Source organism: Ursus americanus, chromosome 23, assembly GCF_024610735.1.
Source record: "Ursus americanus isolate L20-20 chromosome 23, mUrsAme1.1.p, whole genome shotgun sequence".
NCBI lineage: Eukaryota > Metazoa > Chordata > Mammalia > Carnivora > Ursidae > Ursus > Ursus americanus.
In genome coordinates this window covers 24,239,025-24,257,589 of record NC_142149.1, presented here as the reverse complement: position 1 = coordinate 24,257,589, position 18,565 = coordinate 24,239,025, and the positions used below count along the sequence as shown (strand labels likewise).

At 49.4% G+C, this 18,565-nt stretch overlaps 1 protein-coding gene across 2 annotated transcripts in view; it reads left to right on the top strand.

Annotated features, from left to right (window-relative positions):
* FAM117A (family with sequence similarity 117 member A) overlaps nucleotides 1-18,565 on the top strand; it is a 42,712-nt gene that overhangs the window by 12,545 nt on the left and 11,602 nt on the right. Inside the window, exons 1-2 of one of the 2 annotated variants that reach the window (XM_045813738.2) lie at nucleotides 8,773-9,767; nucleotides 11,996-12,165. In XM_045813738.2, the coding sequence (XP_045669694.1) occupies nucleotides 9,692-9,767; nucleotides 11,996-12,165 (246 nt within the window). In that variant the 5' untranslated portion in view covers nucleotides 8,773-9,691. Of the gene's footprint in view, nucleotides 1-8,772; nucleotides 9,768-11,995; nucleotides 12,166-18,565 lie in introns of those variants that run through there. The other variant, XM_087854485.1, reaches the window with a different exon arrangement.

The window sequence follows — 18,565 nt, the reverse complement described above, 5'->3', positions numbered from 1 at the left end:
GGCTGGGTCAGGTCCAGGTTGTCGGAGGCCAGGTAGGGAACCACTGGGTGGGATATAGCGGACTCTTGGGTGTCTCCCCTTTGCAGCCAGGGACACAGTAGAACTTGCAGAAAGAGATGGAAGTAACCCTCGGAGAAGGCTTTCTGCAAGTGGGACAGCATGGTCCATGCAGCTTTGCAAGGCGGCCAGGGCTGGGCAGAGTGACCCTAATAGGATTTTAGACCCTGAAGGCAAAGCAGATCTTGTGACCGTAACTTCCTGGTCCTGAATAATTGAGCAATTGCTTTTCATGAGCCCCCTTCCCCGCCCCTCAGCCCCAAGCAAAATGAACCTGAGTCAGTGTTAAGAGCAGAGAGCCTGACAGGTTCCAACCTAGTGAGGTGTAGCCAGTGAGCAAACCTGCCCTCTGAGCTCTGATGTCTGCTTGCCCAGTCATGTGATCAGCCCTTCTGCCTGTGGCTAGCCACAGGTAAATTGAGCGCTGTTTATACCCTCCTGCTTGGTCTGGGAGCCCATAGCACAGCTGTCTGATCAGCCTAGGTAAGGCAAATCTGCTTTTGAATTTGTGCCTCCCCCACCTTCCCACTGAACTTATCTCGCCCCAGGTAATAGCATGGGCCCTGAGCTTTCATAGTAGCATGGGCCCCGAGCTTTCCATTTAGCTCAATTGGTTAGTGGCCATCTCTTAATGGACCCTCCAGTAAGAGTTGGGGAATTCTAGAACTAAAGGAGGCTCAAACTCTTCTGCTGCACTTCCTTGCCTTCAGCGGGGCGGAGGTGGGCACTGAGATATCTGGGGGCATGTCATTCTCTCTCCCCAGAGCTGTTCAGGGGCAGACTCTATATAGTCTTCCTCATCCGATTGGGATCAGCAAGAAGGTCTTCCTTTTATCTAGCTGATCTCTCCTAATCTAACTAAAGTCTGCTTCCTTCCTTTCATTTTTGCATCCACACAGAAGAAAACTGATAAATTCTAAGTCCTTTCACAGTTCCCGGCGACCTACCTACCTTCCTGTCAGCCATGTTTACCCATCTTTCGTGAGATCTCACTGGTTTCTGCATTCCTGTGGTAGAGCAATAATGGCAAATGGATGCCCAGAGCTAACTTCACTGGGCATAGCTGAGGTTCTGTCCAGTTCCAGCTGTGTTTCTGGACCTGTAGGAGCCCTTTCATTCCACCCACAGTCTTGGTCTTGCTCCCAGGATGATGTGACCTTTCTTAATTTAACATCGCCTCCTTCATTCGGTATCTTTATTCTACTTCGTCCTGATTTACATCTTTCAATTCCTTGCCTCAGATTAAGCTTTGTTCACTGTTTCGTTTCTTCCTGCCCACCTTCCCTTTCCCCAAATTAGAAGTCCAGAGCAGTGACCCAGTTGAATTTGACTACAACCTGCCAAGATTGAAATGCTAGAGGGTTCAGATCCTTGCTGAGGAGTGAATTGAATTTCCGTCTTTCCAAATTAAGCCAGTTCTTTTTTTTTTTTCTCTCTCACAACTTTATTTTGGAAGAATTTCAAACCTACAGAAAAGTTATAAGCACAATGCACACCCCTTTATATTTCACGTAGACTCACCGATAACTTTTTGCTGCAATTGTCAAATCTCTCTTCTCTCCTTCTGGGTATTACACATGTGTGTGTCTAGACTTGTATGTGCATCCATTTGCGTGGTTTATTTGTTTTGAACTATTTGAAAATAAATTGCAAATAGCATGACACTTTTTGCCCTTAACCACAGTGGTATCTCCTGAGAATAAGGCCATTCTTCTACATAATCATGATACCATTATTACCCTAAAGAAATTATCTATAATCCCATATCATCTAGTATCCAGTCCATTTTCAAATTTCCCCTCTGATTGCTCTTTTTGGGGGGTTTGTTTTGTTTTTAAGATTTTCATTTTTTAAGCGTGTTTTTTTTGTTTTTTAGATTTTATTTTTATTTATTTATTTGACACAGAGAGAGCACAAGCGGGGGGAGCGGCAGGCAGAGGGAGAAGGAGAAGCAGGCTCACCAAGCAGGGAGCCAGACATGGGACTTGATCCCAGCACCCTGGGATCATGACCTGAGCCGAAGGCAGACGCTTAACAACTGAGCCACCCAGGCACCCCAGGTTTTCATTTTTTTTAAGCAATCTCAACACCCAGCATGGGGCTGGAGCTTACAACCCTGAGATCAGATGTTGCATGCTCTACCGACTGAGCCAGCCAGGTGCCCCTTTTTTTGTCTTTGAGCCAGAATCCAATAAAGACTCTCATTTGGTTATATCTTTTTATTTTTATTTATTTTTTTCAAAGATTTTATGTATTTATTTGAGAGAGCGAGAGAGCACAAGACAGGGAGTGGCAGAGGGAGAGGGAGAAGCAGGCTCCCTGCCCAGCATGGACCCAGATGCGGGGCTCAATCCCAGGACCCTGAGATCATGACCTGAGCTGAAGGCAGACGCTTAACCGGCTGAGCCACCCAGGCACCCCAGTTATGTCTTTTTAAAAAGTTTATCTAGAATTCCCCTTCCACTCATGTTTTTGGTTTTTGGTTTTTGATGACTTTGAAAAGTGTGGACCAGTTCTGCCTTCTAGCTGTCCCATATTCTGGATTTTTCTGGCTGTTTTTTCATGGCCGCATTTAACTTGTTCCTCTATCCCCTGTATTTCCTGCAAATGGAAAGTTAGGTCTGGGGCCTGATTTTGATTCTGGTAAAACATTTCTAGCAAGAACGTTTCACGGCTGAAGTTGTGCACCTTTTATCATTTTAGGAGGTATATTAGTCAGAGTGTCCATTGTAGTAACGGTTAAACGTGATCACTGAGGTGGTGACCACCAGATTTCCCATTGTAAAAATACATTATTCTTTTAATAAGTGGTTTATGGGGTGATACGTTGGCATTATTTAAATATTCTGTTCCCTGCAATGTTTCTTCCAGTGGTGTGGAACCCACTGATGACTCTTCCTGACTAAGAGATGACTTTGGAAGTTGCATAAAGCTAGTTCTGAATTAGCACTTACGGATGTGAGTATGGACATGAGAAGTTCAAAAGAGGAATCAAAATTTTTTTCTTTGGGTTTTGAAATCATAGGTGGGGGGAAGGCAACAAAATGGGGTTAATCAAATTATGTCAAAGACTGGGTATTCTGTATGACTTGGTATTAATATTAAATTGAGTAATAGTTGCTTACACATCTGTTGCTATCTGGCAGTTTGCTTCAGGTCGGGGAAGGCAGGCTGGAGGGAGCTAAAAATAAGTCCTAGTTGGTTCACAAAGCAGAAATTATTTTGACTATTTGGGAGTTATGTGTAATTCTGTTCTCATTTCCTTTTCTTTCACACAGTTTCCACCCTCCTCATTAGAAAAGGAATTTCTCATTTTTTAAGTGTCTTCTTCTCCCCCTCAACCCACCCAAGATGGGTAAAACGGTGTTCCTGAGACCCAGGTATGGTTCCTAGCAAGGGAAGGGACTAGAACCCTTCCACCTTGGACTCGTTCCTGAACCAAAGCAGCCAGGCGGTCGTGACAGTTGAGTCTGACAGTGGAACACAGGGTGGAGATTCTGTTCTCACAAGTCTTTTGGGGAGAAAAGATCTGCATCTCAGTTTGCTCTGTGGCACTGGAGAAATCAGTTCACCTCTTTACATGGGCACATCACAGGCCCCCACCTGTGACCCCTCGGAAGCTCTGCGTCCTCTTCCATAGACGAGTTCAGGAGAGTAGAGGGTGCACACCTTCAGAGCAGAAGTCGGCAAGTTGCATTCACAGGTGTCCCCTTACAGGGTTTATTGTAGACGAACCCTCCTCGATCGCTGGCTCTTTCTCTCCCTTGCTTATCTCACAAGACTACCTGAGAGCTGGCTGGAGGTCGTGATTTCTTCTTGACTTGATAGGAAGCAAACTGCTGGGAGAAGTGGAGATTCTGAAGGGTTTATGTCTGTCCTCTGAGTTTATAGGCCACCCAGAGATTCGTCACTCTCAAATACACATGGGTGGGGATTTTTTTTAAGACGGAGAGGGCTAGACTCTGTGCTTTTTATGCAGTTCTTGCAGAGGCCAAGTGGCTCCCCAAGGAAATCATGCTCCAATCCCTAACTGCGAGTATTTTGTTTTGTTTGAAGAATGTTGAAATCCTACAGAACTCTTTAGAGAATTCAGATAAAAGGTGAAAAGTTCACACCACTTCCTTTTCTTCTAACTGCAGCTTCTTGAGGATTGGACAACCGTCTAAGTAACTACTGCCTACTCTTTATACACACACGCGTGCACGCACACTTGGGATCACCCTTTTCCTTCTTACTGATACAAAGAGTCGACGTATTCTCTATTTTTTCCCCACAGTGACCTCTCTAGATGGGTTTCTTCTGGCCCTTCTCTCCAGCTTCCCATAGATGTGGTCTGCATGCTGGGAAGTCAGACACACAGCCAGAAATGCACACTTACCCATGGAATTAGGAATTAATTGAGGGTCTGGCTGAGTAGTTTTTCATGCAGATACAACTATCATCACTCTTCTCTCTTTAGACAAGCCTCCTTGGTCAGGGAAATGTGATGTTCCTCTTCTTTCCTTCTTTCTTTCTAACTCCAGTTTCTGTAGCTTCTCCCTGTTGCAACTGAAATGAGCTATCTGCTTGGTGTTGAAAGTGTTTAAAGCCCCAGGTTTAATTTTCCCAGCTGGGATGGATGATGGGGTCTCCTTGGGCTTTCCAAGGAGGGCTTCTAACTCTTGTGCAGTCATATTGGGGATTTCAGTTTGACCACAACTTCCCTCCAAAACCCAGACGTCCCTGAGTGAAGCAGTTCAACAGTGCCGGACCCCAGGTTGCTCAGAAGACTGCCCGCCTGCAGTGTTTAATCCCAACACACGGACTGAAATGGAAAAAGAATCCCTGTCAAGCTGCTAGAAGGAACTTCCCCTCCTTACCGCCAATCTGTTATTGGGGAAATGTTTAGAAATTCTGATTCCCTGGTTTACTTTGCTTCTCTCCAGATTAACATATCCCCCTCCCTCCCTGCCCCCAGCAGAAGTGCTACGTCACAGCTGGGCGGGGTGGGGGGGTGGGGGGTGGACAAGGTGGGGCCTGCTCCCTAGATGGCCAGCCTTGTGCCGGGCCTCAGTTTCCTAGTCTGCCCCACCCCTGCCTACTCCTCCTTCTGAAGGAAGATCAGTGATGGAAATTAGCAGATTGTAAAAAAACACGAATAATAGGATCTCATTTTATTAAAAAGACACACGTACGTGCATGCATGGGGAGAGATCAGGAAGGATGTGGACAGGCGGCGATCTCTAGACCGGGGATGTGCACAGTTTTTATTTTTCAGTTTTTGCTCATCTGCATTTTCTTATTTCCTCCAGTATAGGTACAGCTTCTGTTACTGTGAGCTATCTTTCTTTAAGAGGAGAGGTGGAAGGCTAGCGCTAATAATGCTTCAAAGCCCAATGACATGAGAAAGTGACATGTAGCTCATTTGTTAGACTAGCTAGTTGTTGAGTTTGGGCCACACATATGATCTCATCGGCTGTCTTTCTGCCTTCTGCAGTCCTTCTTGGGTATTTTAGGATCACTAGGCCTTGTGGAGGGTGGGGGAGAGGAGCCTTGTTTCATTTCCCAGGCTTCTCCATGGCTTCAAAGGTGGTAACGTGAGTGACGTCCCCCCCCCCCCCCGCCCCAGATGCCCAGCTGGGACCCTTTGGCCAGCGGCTGCTTTCTCCTTGTAAGCCGCCAAACCTCCACCCTACACTCTATCTCTGGCCAAGCTGAGAAAGGTAGCCACAGAAGCCTCACTTCCTGTATCCTCTGCTGCCTTCCCCTGACCCCCTCCTGCCCTTCTTCTGAGTGCTGTCATCGTCCTCCTTTGGGTTCCTGGGGTGGGGGTTTGCTGGCGTGCTCAGGCCTGAGCTGATTTCTAGCGAGGGACGGGAGGGAACCGCAGAGATGGTTTGGTGGTCCTTCTGAAGTGGCACTGGCTGGGGAGACTCCCGGGGGTTGTGTCTGGTAGCCTGGCCCTTAGGCATTGGAGCGGCCTTGCACATTTCACCCTTGTCGGCAGCTTCGTGGCCTCCTCCTCCCGTATCACCCGTGCTCATAGACTTGGCTCGGCGTGGGCGCTCAAAATCTGCCCAACAGAGGAATCAGTCAGTCCATGGTGGTGTGCCAGGCCCCTCTTGGCCCCTCTCGGTCCCGTGTCTTGTCTGCTCTTTGCTTTCCGCCCTATGGACTATTCTCCCAACGGATAGACCCCCGACCGCTGGCCCTCTGCACTCAGAACCCCTGTCCCCGCAGCCATCCAAATGCAGCAGTTGGGAAACAGAACCAAGTGGCTCTGGAAGATAGCACCTAAGGCTTCTTATCTCCGGTGTGTGCTGTTTTGTTTTGTTCTTTCCCTTTGCTCTTGCCCAAGAACCCAAGTATCCGCCACTGCTCAGCTGCGTGGTGAAATGGCCTGGCCCCGTGCCAGGGTGCTTCGCCAGGTGGTTGGGCTGTGGAGGCCGCTGCATGCGATGGGCCGATAATACCCCACCGCGCTGTAAACAGGACACTCCACCCTCCCGCGGGCACCCAGCCGGTGCCCCGGCAACCTGCTGCTTTGTCATGGCCCGTCATGTTATGGGTGTCCTTTCTCAGATAGGGGAGCCGATTGTCCTCTTGCCCTCCCCCGAGTTTCCCAAATCTGAGAGGGGTACTTTCCAGAAATGACACCGGTTCAGCTTCCAACCACAAGCAATCGTTGTGACTTCTCAATGCTTCTTCGTTGACCATAATCACACAACGGCAGGGCAGAACCCAATCCCCAGATCTTTCCGGTATATCCATGAGGGAGAAGCTCATGAGCTCCTATTTCAACTACACTCGCTTGTGAGATTTCTTCGGGGACGTTCCCAACTGAGCTAGGGCCCCCGTGGCGGCACAGGCACAGGCAAGCAGCCTCTCCACCATTTCCTCAAGGCAGGGTCCGTGCTGGGTTGGGCTGTTACCAGTCAAGGCTTTGCCGCTAGTTGCACCTTCCCAAGGGGCAGTGTGGCTGGAACTCATTCTGTGTGTCTTTTCTGGGCTGAATCTTTTTCTAGGCTCCTTTACCCCACCTTCTGACCCAAAGACTTGTGGAGGCGGGAGGGATTAAGTGACATTAACTGGTTCAACCTCATCTGTCTAGTGAAGACTTGAAAGCAGTTTTGCATCTCACCTCCTGGTCTTTAGAGCATCCCTAGGAAGTACCGTAGGCTTGGATGGAGCTCCCGCTTGCCAGATGGGAGAGCAGGCCCAGGGAGGTTGGGTTGGCTACTGTCCCGTCCGGAGGAAGGTACAGCCTCGGTCAGAACTGGGTCGCTCACCTCTGTGCCTCTTCTGGATGTTCGGGGGCCACACTGCTCCAGCCCGTTGCCCCTTGGAGGATGGCACAAAACCCATCACTGTCTGATTCTAGCTTTGGTTTGTGTTGCTGTTGGGGGGAACTTGACATGTTGGTTTAGCCCCTCATTGGTTTCGGCGCCCACATTACCAGGTGCTCACCAAACCACTTAGGGTGATGTTTTTGAAATAAGCGGTAAGTTTTTGTTTCCTATCGAAACCTAATTTTTCAGGAAGTGCCCCCCTCATTTTCTGGGCAGGGTGGAAACATGGCATTTTACCTCTCTTCAGAGGTATTGGGACATGCCAAGAATTAGGGGTTGGGGAGGGGAAGTGGGGACTTGCTGAGGTCTCTGAGACAGAAGGTGATTCTGTCACCTTGTGACTGGTAGGAACTGTGCCAGCAGCAGGATGTGGTCACTCTAGAAATAAGGTTGAGGCGCAGCTGTCTCCTTGCAGGAAAAGAAACTGAGGCAAGGCCTCCAAGTTTGACGTCGATGCAGTGAGATCCTTGCAGGTGTGGCAGAGAGGAGGGCCTCAGGGGCCACTGGTTCTGGATTGGGGTGCTCAATTTCTCTCCATTCCTATCTCCTGCCTCCTGCCCCTGTCTTGTTCCCCCCCCCTTTTTTTAAATTGTGTTATTTTTGTTTTGTGTATGGAAGAGCAAGTCAGGACCCATGACACCCCCAGAGTCCTTGTGAATCACTTTGGTCAAAGGTAGCCAGAAAGCATGTAGAGTTGACCAAAGTGGGTGGTTGGAGTCTCACACCAAATCCCAGGATTCTGGGGCCTCCCTCAGCCCAGGAGTACTGGGAGTCGGTCCCATCTCTGCTTGCTGCCCTTGAGATTGGATTCCTACTGTAGTTCATGAGTGGGGTGGGATTTAAAGGGTAATGCAAACTGATACCAAGTGGGTGTGGTTTAAATGGTCCTTGGGAGATAGTAGAATCCCAAGGTTTCAAAGACTTCAAATAAACCCCAACCCAACCCACCCGAAAAACAGAAAGTCAGTACAGACACCTGGGCAATGCCTGCCATCAAAAGACTCCCTTCCCCGAAAAGGAGCTAAAATGATGGTCCTTCCTGCAGGTGTCTAGGCAGGTGTCCCCTGCAACCTCAGAAGGTACTCCTGATGCCAAAGGGCTGTGAGCCCACGTGGGGTGATTGAGGAGGAAAGATGCTTGGGTTTAGGCGTGGGACTGTCTCGGACCTTGTCGGCTACCAAGTCCAGTCTGAGACTGGCCCTTTATGGGCCTCAGTTCCCTTACAGTCCCCCTGAGCCCCTTTTGGGCCTGACAGGAAAGTAAAGACCCACATGAAAGGACTGTGCAGATGGGGCGAACCTGAAAAGTTCTATATAAATACCAGAGAGCCCTTATGGTCTCAGTAAAAGAGAAATCTCCAGGACGCTTTTGCAGCAGTTTCTGCTGAAGGGCTGGGCGAGGTTGTTCCCAGTGATCCCTCCTCCTCGCTGCTTTCCCCGCCCAGGAGTCGAGGCCCTCTTTCGCACAGTGATGAAGCAGCTGTCAGGATCACCGTGTTCTGGCCTTTATGCCAACCTCTTGCTCATCTGCTTCCCACCTGCCTCTCCGCCGCTCCGTCACGTAATCCCGTAAATTTGCTTTCTGGCGCTGCCGCCTGCCTCATCCCTGGCCTCTCCTAGACGGTTTCGGAGGCCCACAGGGCAGCAGTGTTGTGTCTGACCTGCCTGCCAGCATGCGTCAAGACCTCCCCAAAATATCTGGATTGCTACCTTTTGATCTGACACCCAGAATAAGAGAAGGAGTGGTTGACATGCTAGTGTGGGAGACGAAGTTGGGGCTTGAACCCAGCGTGCCTATCCCTGACTTAACTGGGTGACAAGGCACAGGGAGGAGAAGAGAGAGGCCAGGCCTTCCTAAGCCAGAGAAAGGAAGAGCCAGGCAGCCCTGGGGGCTTTACTCATGGGGAGGGGGTTGAGCATGAATGTGCAAGGCAGACAAACTTCGAATCCATGATGTAATTAGAGCAGGTGTTCCCTTGGAGTAACGATTTTTTTATTTTATGCGAATACTTAGGCATCTGCCAATCACCAGCCCTATGTTCTTGGCACTGTGTGGGGTACAAAGACAAATTAGAGACAGTCCTTGGCCACAGGTTGTTTATTATCTAGGAGTTAAAATACCCATAATCCAAGAGAGAGGATTCTAAGTACTAGAAGAGTACAAAGTGCTGGGGGAAATCAGAAAATTCTTCCAGGGAATCCAGAAGGCTTTGTGGTGGTGGAGGCGGTCAGGCTGGCCCGGATGCATGGGGCAGATTTCAACTCTGCACACCTTTGCAAAACCTCAGAGGAGGGAAGGCACAGGACATGGGTGGGAAATGGTTCACGGTACAGCTTGTCCAGGACATAGAGACCTTGAAGAGGAGTGAAATGTACAGGAAAGGTAAGTGCGACCAGAACATGAGGCCTTTGGCTACCATCTTCAAAAATGAGCCTTTGATGGGTTTTAACAGAAATGTTAAGATCTTTTAAAAGGATATTTTGTAGGTCAATATATATTATTTAGAAAAGTGTTTATGGCATAAGGTGAAAACATATTACGAGACGTTATATACAGTATGATCCCATTTTTTATTTTAAAGCGTACGTATAGCAGTCAGGCTGACAAGGGTATATCTCTCATAGTATTATCAGTGATCAGCTCTGGATATTGAGATTCGAGGTTTTTCTTTTTGTTTATGTATTTCCTGACTTTTCTGCAATTCACGCTTACTATTTTTGCAGTGTGTCGTTTTCTTTTGTTTTAAATGAGCGCATATGGTAGCTGAGGGAGAGGACTCAGAAATATGCCAGGAATTAGATAAAAACAGACTGAAAGTTATCCATGCAGTAACATCTGTGATATACAGATCATGGGCAGGGAAGCCCCTCGAATGCCCAATAATAGGGAACGGCTAAGCAGACAACTGTGTACCAACCTGGTGGGATATAATGCAGTCATTGGAAGTGACAAATACGTAGATTGGTGATACTTGGAAATGGATATATGAAATGGGTAGAACAAAGCAGAACGTAATGTATATTTCACATTGATTACAACTATGTCGAAATGTGTGTAAATACATAAACGGATTTGGAGAATATACAGTGTTGTTAGTGTCTCCTTTTCTATCATGGTAAATGCTGAACATAGATTTTACCATTTAACCATTTGAAGTTCATAATTCAGTGGCATTAAGTACATTCACGATATTGTGTGACCATTCCCACCATCCATCTCCGGAACATTATCATCGTGCCAGGCAGAAACTCTGTGCCCATAAATAATAACTCCCCATTCCCTTCTAAGTCCCTGGTAGCCTCTATGAGTTTGCCTCATAGAAGTGGGCTCGTACAATATTTGTCCTTTTGGGTCTGTTTTATTTCACTTCGTATAATGTTTTGAAGTTCCGTGGTGTTGTAGAATGTATCGGAATTTCATCCCCCTTTGAGGCTAATGACCCATCGCATGTGTACGCCACATTTGGTTTATCCATTCATCTGTCGTTGGACATTTGGTTGCTTCTACCTTTCGGCTGTTGTGAATAGCGCTGCTATGAACATGAGTGCGCGAGACCCTGCTTTCGGTTCTTTTGTATATTTACCTAGAAGCGCAGTTGCTGGATCATATGGTAATTTTATGTTTAACTTCTTGAGGAACTGCCAGCCTGTTGGTGTCTTTTTAATATAAAGCTCTTCAAGTTTATTTATACCTACGATCCCCAGTTCCTTTTGCTATGCTTAATGCACACACGAATTAGCTAGGGATTACTACGGATGTGAAAACGTTTTGCTCTGTTTGAAGGAAAGAGCCTTTACAGATCTTAAGATAGTAGAATGTTTTGAATGTGGCTGTGGAAAGCAGGGCCAACCCAGATGATTGAAACTTACAGATGATTCCAGAACCTTAACATCGTATCAACAGTCTCAATTTTTACCTTCTCCCAAAAAGCTTTAACCAAGGTAAAAATTAAATGGATGGATTTATAATTGCTTTGTTTTTGTCCCATTTAGCCAGAAGTCAGAGACAGAGGAGGGAACCAAAAGACTGATTTTCCTAAGCTGGATTTGTCCCTCCTGGATGGTTGAAAGGAGTTCTATTGTTCTCTTTGTCTCAGTCACCTAGGTTCCCTGAGCTAACCAGTCATGAAGGAAATATGAAGAGTCCTTCAGTTAATTGGGTTGAATTTGTGCAGTGCGTAGGAGCCCTGCAGTAGGTGCTGGAGAGAGGCAGGGCAGGGGATAAAAGATTGGTTTGGGGCCCCTTAGAGTTCCCTCGTTAATGGTGGGAAACAGCCCTGCTATCGGGAACTCAGTCCGACACTTAGGAGTTCAGAGCTCATAGTCCATTAGGAACAGGAAAAAGATAGAAGACATGTATAAAATAACCCCTTGTCTAAAGTAAAATGATGTAAATTGTTTCCAGTGATAAAGGCCAGCTGGTCAAGTCAGGAAAGCTCTGGTCAGACTATATTTGCTTTTATGGGCCGCTTCGAAGAATCTTTTAGGAGGGAGGTGGATACAAGTGAAGATGTGGCCATCAGGTGAGGCTTTCCTGGAGACAGAAGGTTGGTTACCTCGTCTTCTTCCTCCATGCTGATGTCAAGGTGTGTGGGCTGTGCTCTCTTCCAGCCAGCGTCCCATGCTCCGTGGCCCCAGAAAAGTCAGTGTGTAGGCCTCAGCCACCCCAGGTCCGGCGTACATTCTCCCTGGACACCATCCTCAGCTCCTACCTTCTGGGCCAGTGGCCACGAGATGCCGATGGGGCCTTCACCTGCTGTACCAATGACAAGGCCACCCAGGTAATGACGCGCTCTCCTAAGGGGATAAGGATGGGGGGAGGGAGATGGCTGAGAAACCTTTGGTCTACTCTCCAAACTCTCAGTCACTGAAATGATCTGTCCTGGGTTTTGGCTGTACATCTTCGCCATGTGGCTTTTTAGCATCTGATATTTACCAGCTTGGTTTTCTTTGTAAACTTTCGTGAAAACAAGTTTGCATTCCACCTGGCTGGTGAAAGAGAGAAGTCAATCTGGGTTTTCCAGTCTGTCTTTGAGTATTCGTGTGTGGGTAAGCAAGAGTTGACTTTGGAATCTCTTCTAGGTTTTCAAAAATGAGATTTACCTTTCTAAAATTAAGCAGGCCAACATTCAACCGAGTTTGCACTCCCCAGACAACTGGGAGAGGGGGCCAAAAAGTGTATTGAGCCCAGATAGATCCCACTGGAGCAGTAGGAGTGGAAAGCTCTCCGATAATGAAGACTCGAGCCCTAGCCAGCAGCCCATGGGAGTCCACTGGGCCTGTTCGAGTCCTTTGGAGCCCAGGTCCCCTCTGTCAGTATTTTTCTTCCCTGCAGTCTTTTCAATAAGAATCCTAAAGTTGGAAAGAATCTCTGCAGACCACCCAGCCCATTGGTTGGTTTTTGAATAAGATCGTGTTCACCTGAGCAAGGAGTCATCTCCTATGTGAAATTATACGAAGATATTCTTTTTTTTTTTAGATTTATTTACTTATTTTAGAGAGGGGGGAGAGACCTTGTGCGCAGGGGTGGGGAGGGACAGAGGGAGAGAGAGAATTCCAAGCAGACTCCCTGCTGAGCATGGAGCCCAACTTGGGGCTGGATCTCACGACCCTGAGATCACGACCTGAGCCAAAATCAAGAGTTGGACGCTCAGCCGACTGAGCCGGCCAGGCGCCCCCATACAAAGATGCTTCTTAATCTGATTCAGGACTTCAACATTCTTAGCAGTTGGTCAGAGTCTACTCTTTTCCCTTTTGATACAGTTTAAACCCGATCCTGTTCAACTTCAGAACAAATGAGTTGTTCTCAGGAAAGAGGAAACAGGGTGGGAAGAACAGGGGCTCCGAAGCAGGCCCGCATCCCGGGGGGTCCTGGGCAAGTCGGCTCTTCCTTTGCAAGCTGGGAGCATGTGCCCGCCCTGCTTGCTTGCAGGTGGGGGGACAGCCAAGCATAGAAGTGTTTCGTGCGCTCACATCCCCCCTACCTCCTCTTTTGTGCATGTCACGTTGGGCCCTTTCTTTTATTTATTTTTTTTAGTGAGATCCATTTTCAAATGTTGCTAGTGAACGTCTGAATGCGCAGTACTGTTCTCGGCATGTTGGAATGAAGGATAAGGAAATGAGAACAAGATTTGGCCTCTGTGAGTCTGGATGCCAGTTCCATGAAGGCCAGTGAACAGACAGCCAAGGGATGAGATGGGGCCAAATGTTTGGCACAGTTTAGAGGAGAGGAATTCTCATGGGAATGCCCCACCTTGAACCAACAAGAATTTGCCGCAGCTGAGATCAGTGGCCCTCTTTAGATCTGCAAACAGAATGTGAGGGGAGGACTCACTCCAGTGGGGGACGGCAGGGGCTGCTTCCTTGGAGCCCCAGGCACTGCTGTTCCCTGCGTCCTTGGGAAAGGCTGAGCAAGATGGCTTCTGCTTTGCCCTCACAGGCCTGGAGTACACACCCCCTTCTCTTTGGAGAGGAGTGTTTAATCCAAAGAATGTATCTAGTCAAGTAGGGCTTCCAGGAGGACAGGACCTGAGGCTGCTTCTGGTGTGCGAGCTCAGGAGTGTATCCCCCTTTGTCAGGTGCGGGCTTCCCACCTCTCCCTGTCGCTGTCACTTCCGGCCACCGACCTTCTAGGAAGCCTCTACTCCACTCCTTGGAGAGTGTTCTCTTTGTCAACTCAAGGGAGGGTTGGCCTCAGATGTTCCCTGGCGGGATTTAGAGGCCTGGGCTCTAGGCTATGTGTTTTTGCTCGGGCTCCAGCTGCAGGCCAGATCTTTTATATAACAGCTCTGGGCTTCTTGCCACCGCAAGACAGAGGTCAGCGATGCGCCTCTGTGGGTCTGGCAAGGCCAAGCTGTGCAGCTTTCCTCTTTTCCCGGGATGGGCTCCAGCCCTCGAGGAACTCTTAGCAACCTGTCAATATTGTGGCTGCAGTCAAGAGGTGGGAGAATTCTGATCAACGTAGGCATCCAAACCAAAATATGCACTCTGCCCATCTTTCCGTCCCGGCCTTCTGGGAATGTTTTGCTTCTAGATTTTGGGCTCCAGTCAAATTCCTGCTCGAGAGAACCCCCTGGCCTGGCACAAGCTACCTCCTTCAACACTCACGTTCCACCGGGAAGACCTGAGGCTCTCCTGACCTCTCCCTAAGTGATTGGTGTTCCTTCTCTCTAGAGCACGGGCATATCCCCAGAATGGGCTAGAGATGAGGGAGGGCTTTTATTGGGGAGATACAAGGGAGCATGGACAAGGGTAGAGGGAAGGTGGGGAGGTAGGATTTACCAAAGTCCTTGAAGGCTTTTATGTTGTTAAAAAAATAGATTGAGGCCAGCACTTTTCCCTCATTTCTCTGAGCCCTATCCCTGCCTTTTGCCCCTTCCCTTCAGGTACACCATTGTACCACTTCTGCTGTGCCTGGCAGGCCTTCACTTCTGCTCTCCTATTTGCCCTCCCACCCTAGAGCCAGCAGCTGGAGTGTGTGTGTTTGGACACCACGTCAGCCCTGGCATTCCCGGGACCATGCCTTGTAGTGAGGGCAGCAGCCTTAGTTAGGCTGACCCTCCGAGAGGAAACAAGAACCCTGCCCGTTCCAAGCAAGTTTCTGACCTGGGCGGCAGACACAGAGCACCTGCCATTTAAATAGCCAAGCATGCTGCATTCTCGAGTCTTCCTCGCAAGATGGTTACCCAAGTTATTTGGGGCAGGGGAGGAAGAGAGGTGGATAAGTCTTATTTGGGGAATCGGGTGTTCTGTGAAGTTCTGCATGTTCTGAGCCAGAAAGAGCAATGCGAGAGAGCTGACTGGATCTCCCAGAGCCAAGCTTGGTGAGCCCAAGGAAGAGCTTGGGTCGGCGGGAGCTGGGCACAGAGTAGCCAGCCAGGGAGGACTAGCAAGGTTCCTGGATGGAGTCACCATCATCTGGAGGAGGTTCTTTGTGTCTTGGAGGACTTCGTCAAGATTCTCCAGGCCAATCTGAATATGCTTTCCCCTCTCTGGACCACCCTCTCCCCAGGTCAGCTGGTAAACCCGAGCTGGCCACCAAGTGCTCTGGGCTGGCCCTGCTAGTGGCTGGGCCAGGGCGGGGTGCCGTCACCACCTCCCTTCCTGCTGTGCAAAGCACTTGTGTCTCCGTGAGCTCTTCTGCAGGGAGGAAGTGGTCTCACCACAGCTGGAATGACTGTTTGAGCACAGTTCCCCCGCTGGTCTCATCCTGCAGACAGACGGGACTCTGGGTTCCCGCTCTGCCCGGCCCTCTGTGCTGCTCATCCCAGCCCTGCTTCCTGTATGCGCTCCAGGTGAGGTGTGGAAGCTTCGAGGATGGACTCTTTACTTCAGGCTTGATTTATCCTACAAGGGAAAAAATAGCTTAAGTCCTTGACAGATCTCAGGGAGTGTCTTGTAGGCCAGAGGCAGAGCTGGCATACTCTTTTTGGGAAGACTTCCCTTTCTGTGACTTTTCCCTACTGTGTTTTCTTTCCTTTCGTTACTCTTTTTCCCAAGCCAGCGCCTCGGCGTTCAGTGACGACACACAATCCAGTCTGCCCATCACAGGCTTGCTTTCTGGGTGTGGGGGCCTGGGCATGGCGCCTGGTTTCCAAACTGGCGAGCAGGACCAGTTGGTCAGCATATGGTTTCACAGCAGCACAGAATATTTGAAAATGGGTCCACGATGGAAAATCTGAGGGTTATGTAGTCACTGGAGGGCCAGGGCCGGTGGCCTTGGCCACCTCCAGCCGGAGTTCCTGGCGCCGGCCAGCAGACCACCCTCAGAGAGTCTTTTCCTGCCTGTGTTTCGCCAGAGTCCCCCAGGGGCTGATTCCCTGCCGAATGTCATGTTCGACACGTAGTTCCTGAGCATCTGTACCAGGCCAGGTGCCACACTGTTCTTCGTCCCCGCATAGGTATACGGGACAGTGTTCCCAGGGCCTAACTGGCTCTGCCAAGGTCCCTGGACACAGCACAGCCGGGGCTCTTGCCTGGGAGTCCAGGTGTAAAGACTGAGCTGGTTGGGGTCAGAGAACTAGGTTCCAGTTAGGAGGGTTTCCGACTCCCATCCCACCCCTGCCTTCTTGTTCTATCGGGCTGTTCTTTGGAAAGCAGTCTTCCACCCCCATGCCCAGTTATCCTTCCACATGTGGCTCTGGGAGCTCAGAAGCCCAGGCAAGGCTTCCTTGGTTTGACCCACCTCCAGTTTTGCATAATGCGAGCATCGTCTGCACAGTTGGCTGATGTCGGTCATGGCTAGTACGTGGTCCTGCTTCTCTCAGCTGCTCCCCTTGGGCCAGCGTGTTAAAATAAATGGGTTCCAGTGCATGAATCCCCTTGACAAACACGTTTCGGTCTGCTGAGCTCAAGGTCCACGGTGCTTCCAGACGATCAGCTGGAGTGACTCCTTCCATTGCCGTCCTGCCACATGGCTGGACCCTTGTTGTGCCAGAAACGGGCACTCTTCGAAGGATAGCCTTCCTGAGCTGTGACCTTGGCTCAGACCTCTGTGGTGAGACCCAGAGGCGAAGCGGCTTGTCTACCCAGATACACTGGAACTAAAGGAGCAGGGCATGGTCCCCACTCTTGACATGCCCCGTTCAGTTGGAGGGGCCAAAGCCCACACTCGTGCGTGGGCTTGCCTTACAGATGCTCAAAGCCAGCATGTACATGGCTTCAAACACAGGATGACCTAATGTATTAGGTTCCTGGGGTTGCTGTGACAAATGACCTCAAACTTCGTGGCTTAAAACAACAAAACCTTATTCTCTCACAGATCAGGAGGCCAGAAGTCGAATTCTGTTTCGCTGGGCCGAGATCAAGGTGTTGGCGGGGCTTCGTGCTCTCTGGAGGCTTGCTGGGAGATCATTCCTTGCGTCTTCCAGCTTCTGTGGCTGCCAGCATTCCTTGGCTTGTGGCCACATCACTCCAGTGTCTGCCTTTGTGGTCACATCACCTTATCTTTCTCCGTATGTGTGTCTAATTGCCCTCTGATGTCTCTCTTATGAGGATACTTGTAATGGCCCAATTTGTTTGGATAACCCAGGATAATCTTCCCATCTCAAGATCTATAACTTAACCACATCTGCAAAAACTGCCACATAAGCTAACATTTATAGGTTCCAGGGATCGGGACCTGATATCTTTGTAGGGCCGTTTTTCAGGCTCTCACACCTACTGACCTCATCTTCTACTGCTTTGCCCCTTCTTCCCTCTGCTTGAGCCACCCTGGCCTCCTTCTCATTCTCAAACAAACCAGGCTCACTCCTGCCTCAGGGCCTTTGCACTTGCTGTTCCCTCCATCTGGATCACTCTTACCTCACATATCCACATGGCTCACTCCCCACCTCCCCTTCACGTTTTCCTTCAGATGTTACTTTTTCATTGAGAATGTCCCTGACATTTAAAATCAATTGTTCCCCACCCAGCATTCCTATCTCCTTTTGTTGCTGTGTTTTTCTCTTAGTACTTATCACTGTTTAAACTATGTCCCCAACTAGAACATAAACTCAAAGGGGACAAGGATCTTTGTTGTTCTGTACATTGCTCTGTCGCCAGCTCCGGAACGGTACCTGACACTCAGTGCTCATTCAGTAACTACATGTTGAGTGTGGATGATGTATACTCTGAGCCCATCTGTACAGAGGACACGTGGAGCAAAGGAGCAGGCAGTACGAGGTAGACCAGTTAGACGGGCTCCCCGAGGGGAAGGCTGGGAAGAGATGGCAGGGCAGGCCCTCTTAGCTGGAGAGGCCAGGCTTAGCGGTCCAGGGTAAGGGGAGAAAGGCAGAGCTAGGTTTGCCTGGGTGCAATGAGGGCCCAGTATGGAGGGCCCATGGGATGGAAGGTAAATTGGTAACATCTGTGACCAGGGGTTAGCTGGGTGTCGAGGCAAAGCAATGGCCCTAGTAGCACAGTTTACACAGAGGCAGCAGCGGTTGCTGGAAGATGTGGCTGAGCAGAGAGAGGTGAGGTAAGATGAATTGAGAGACGGGGTGCCTGGGTGGCTCAGTCGTTAAGCGTCTGCGTTCGGCTCAGGTCATGATCCCAGGGTCCTGGGATCGAGCCCCGTATCGGGCTCCCCGCTCAGCAGGAAGCCTGCTTCTCCCTCTCCCACTTCCCCTGCTTGTGTTTCCTCTCTCATTGTCTCTCTCTGTCAAATAAATAAATAAAACCTTAAAAAAAAAAAAAGATGGA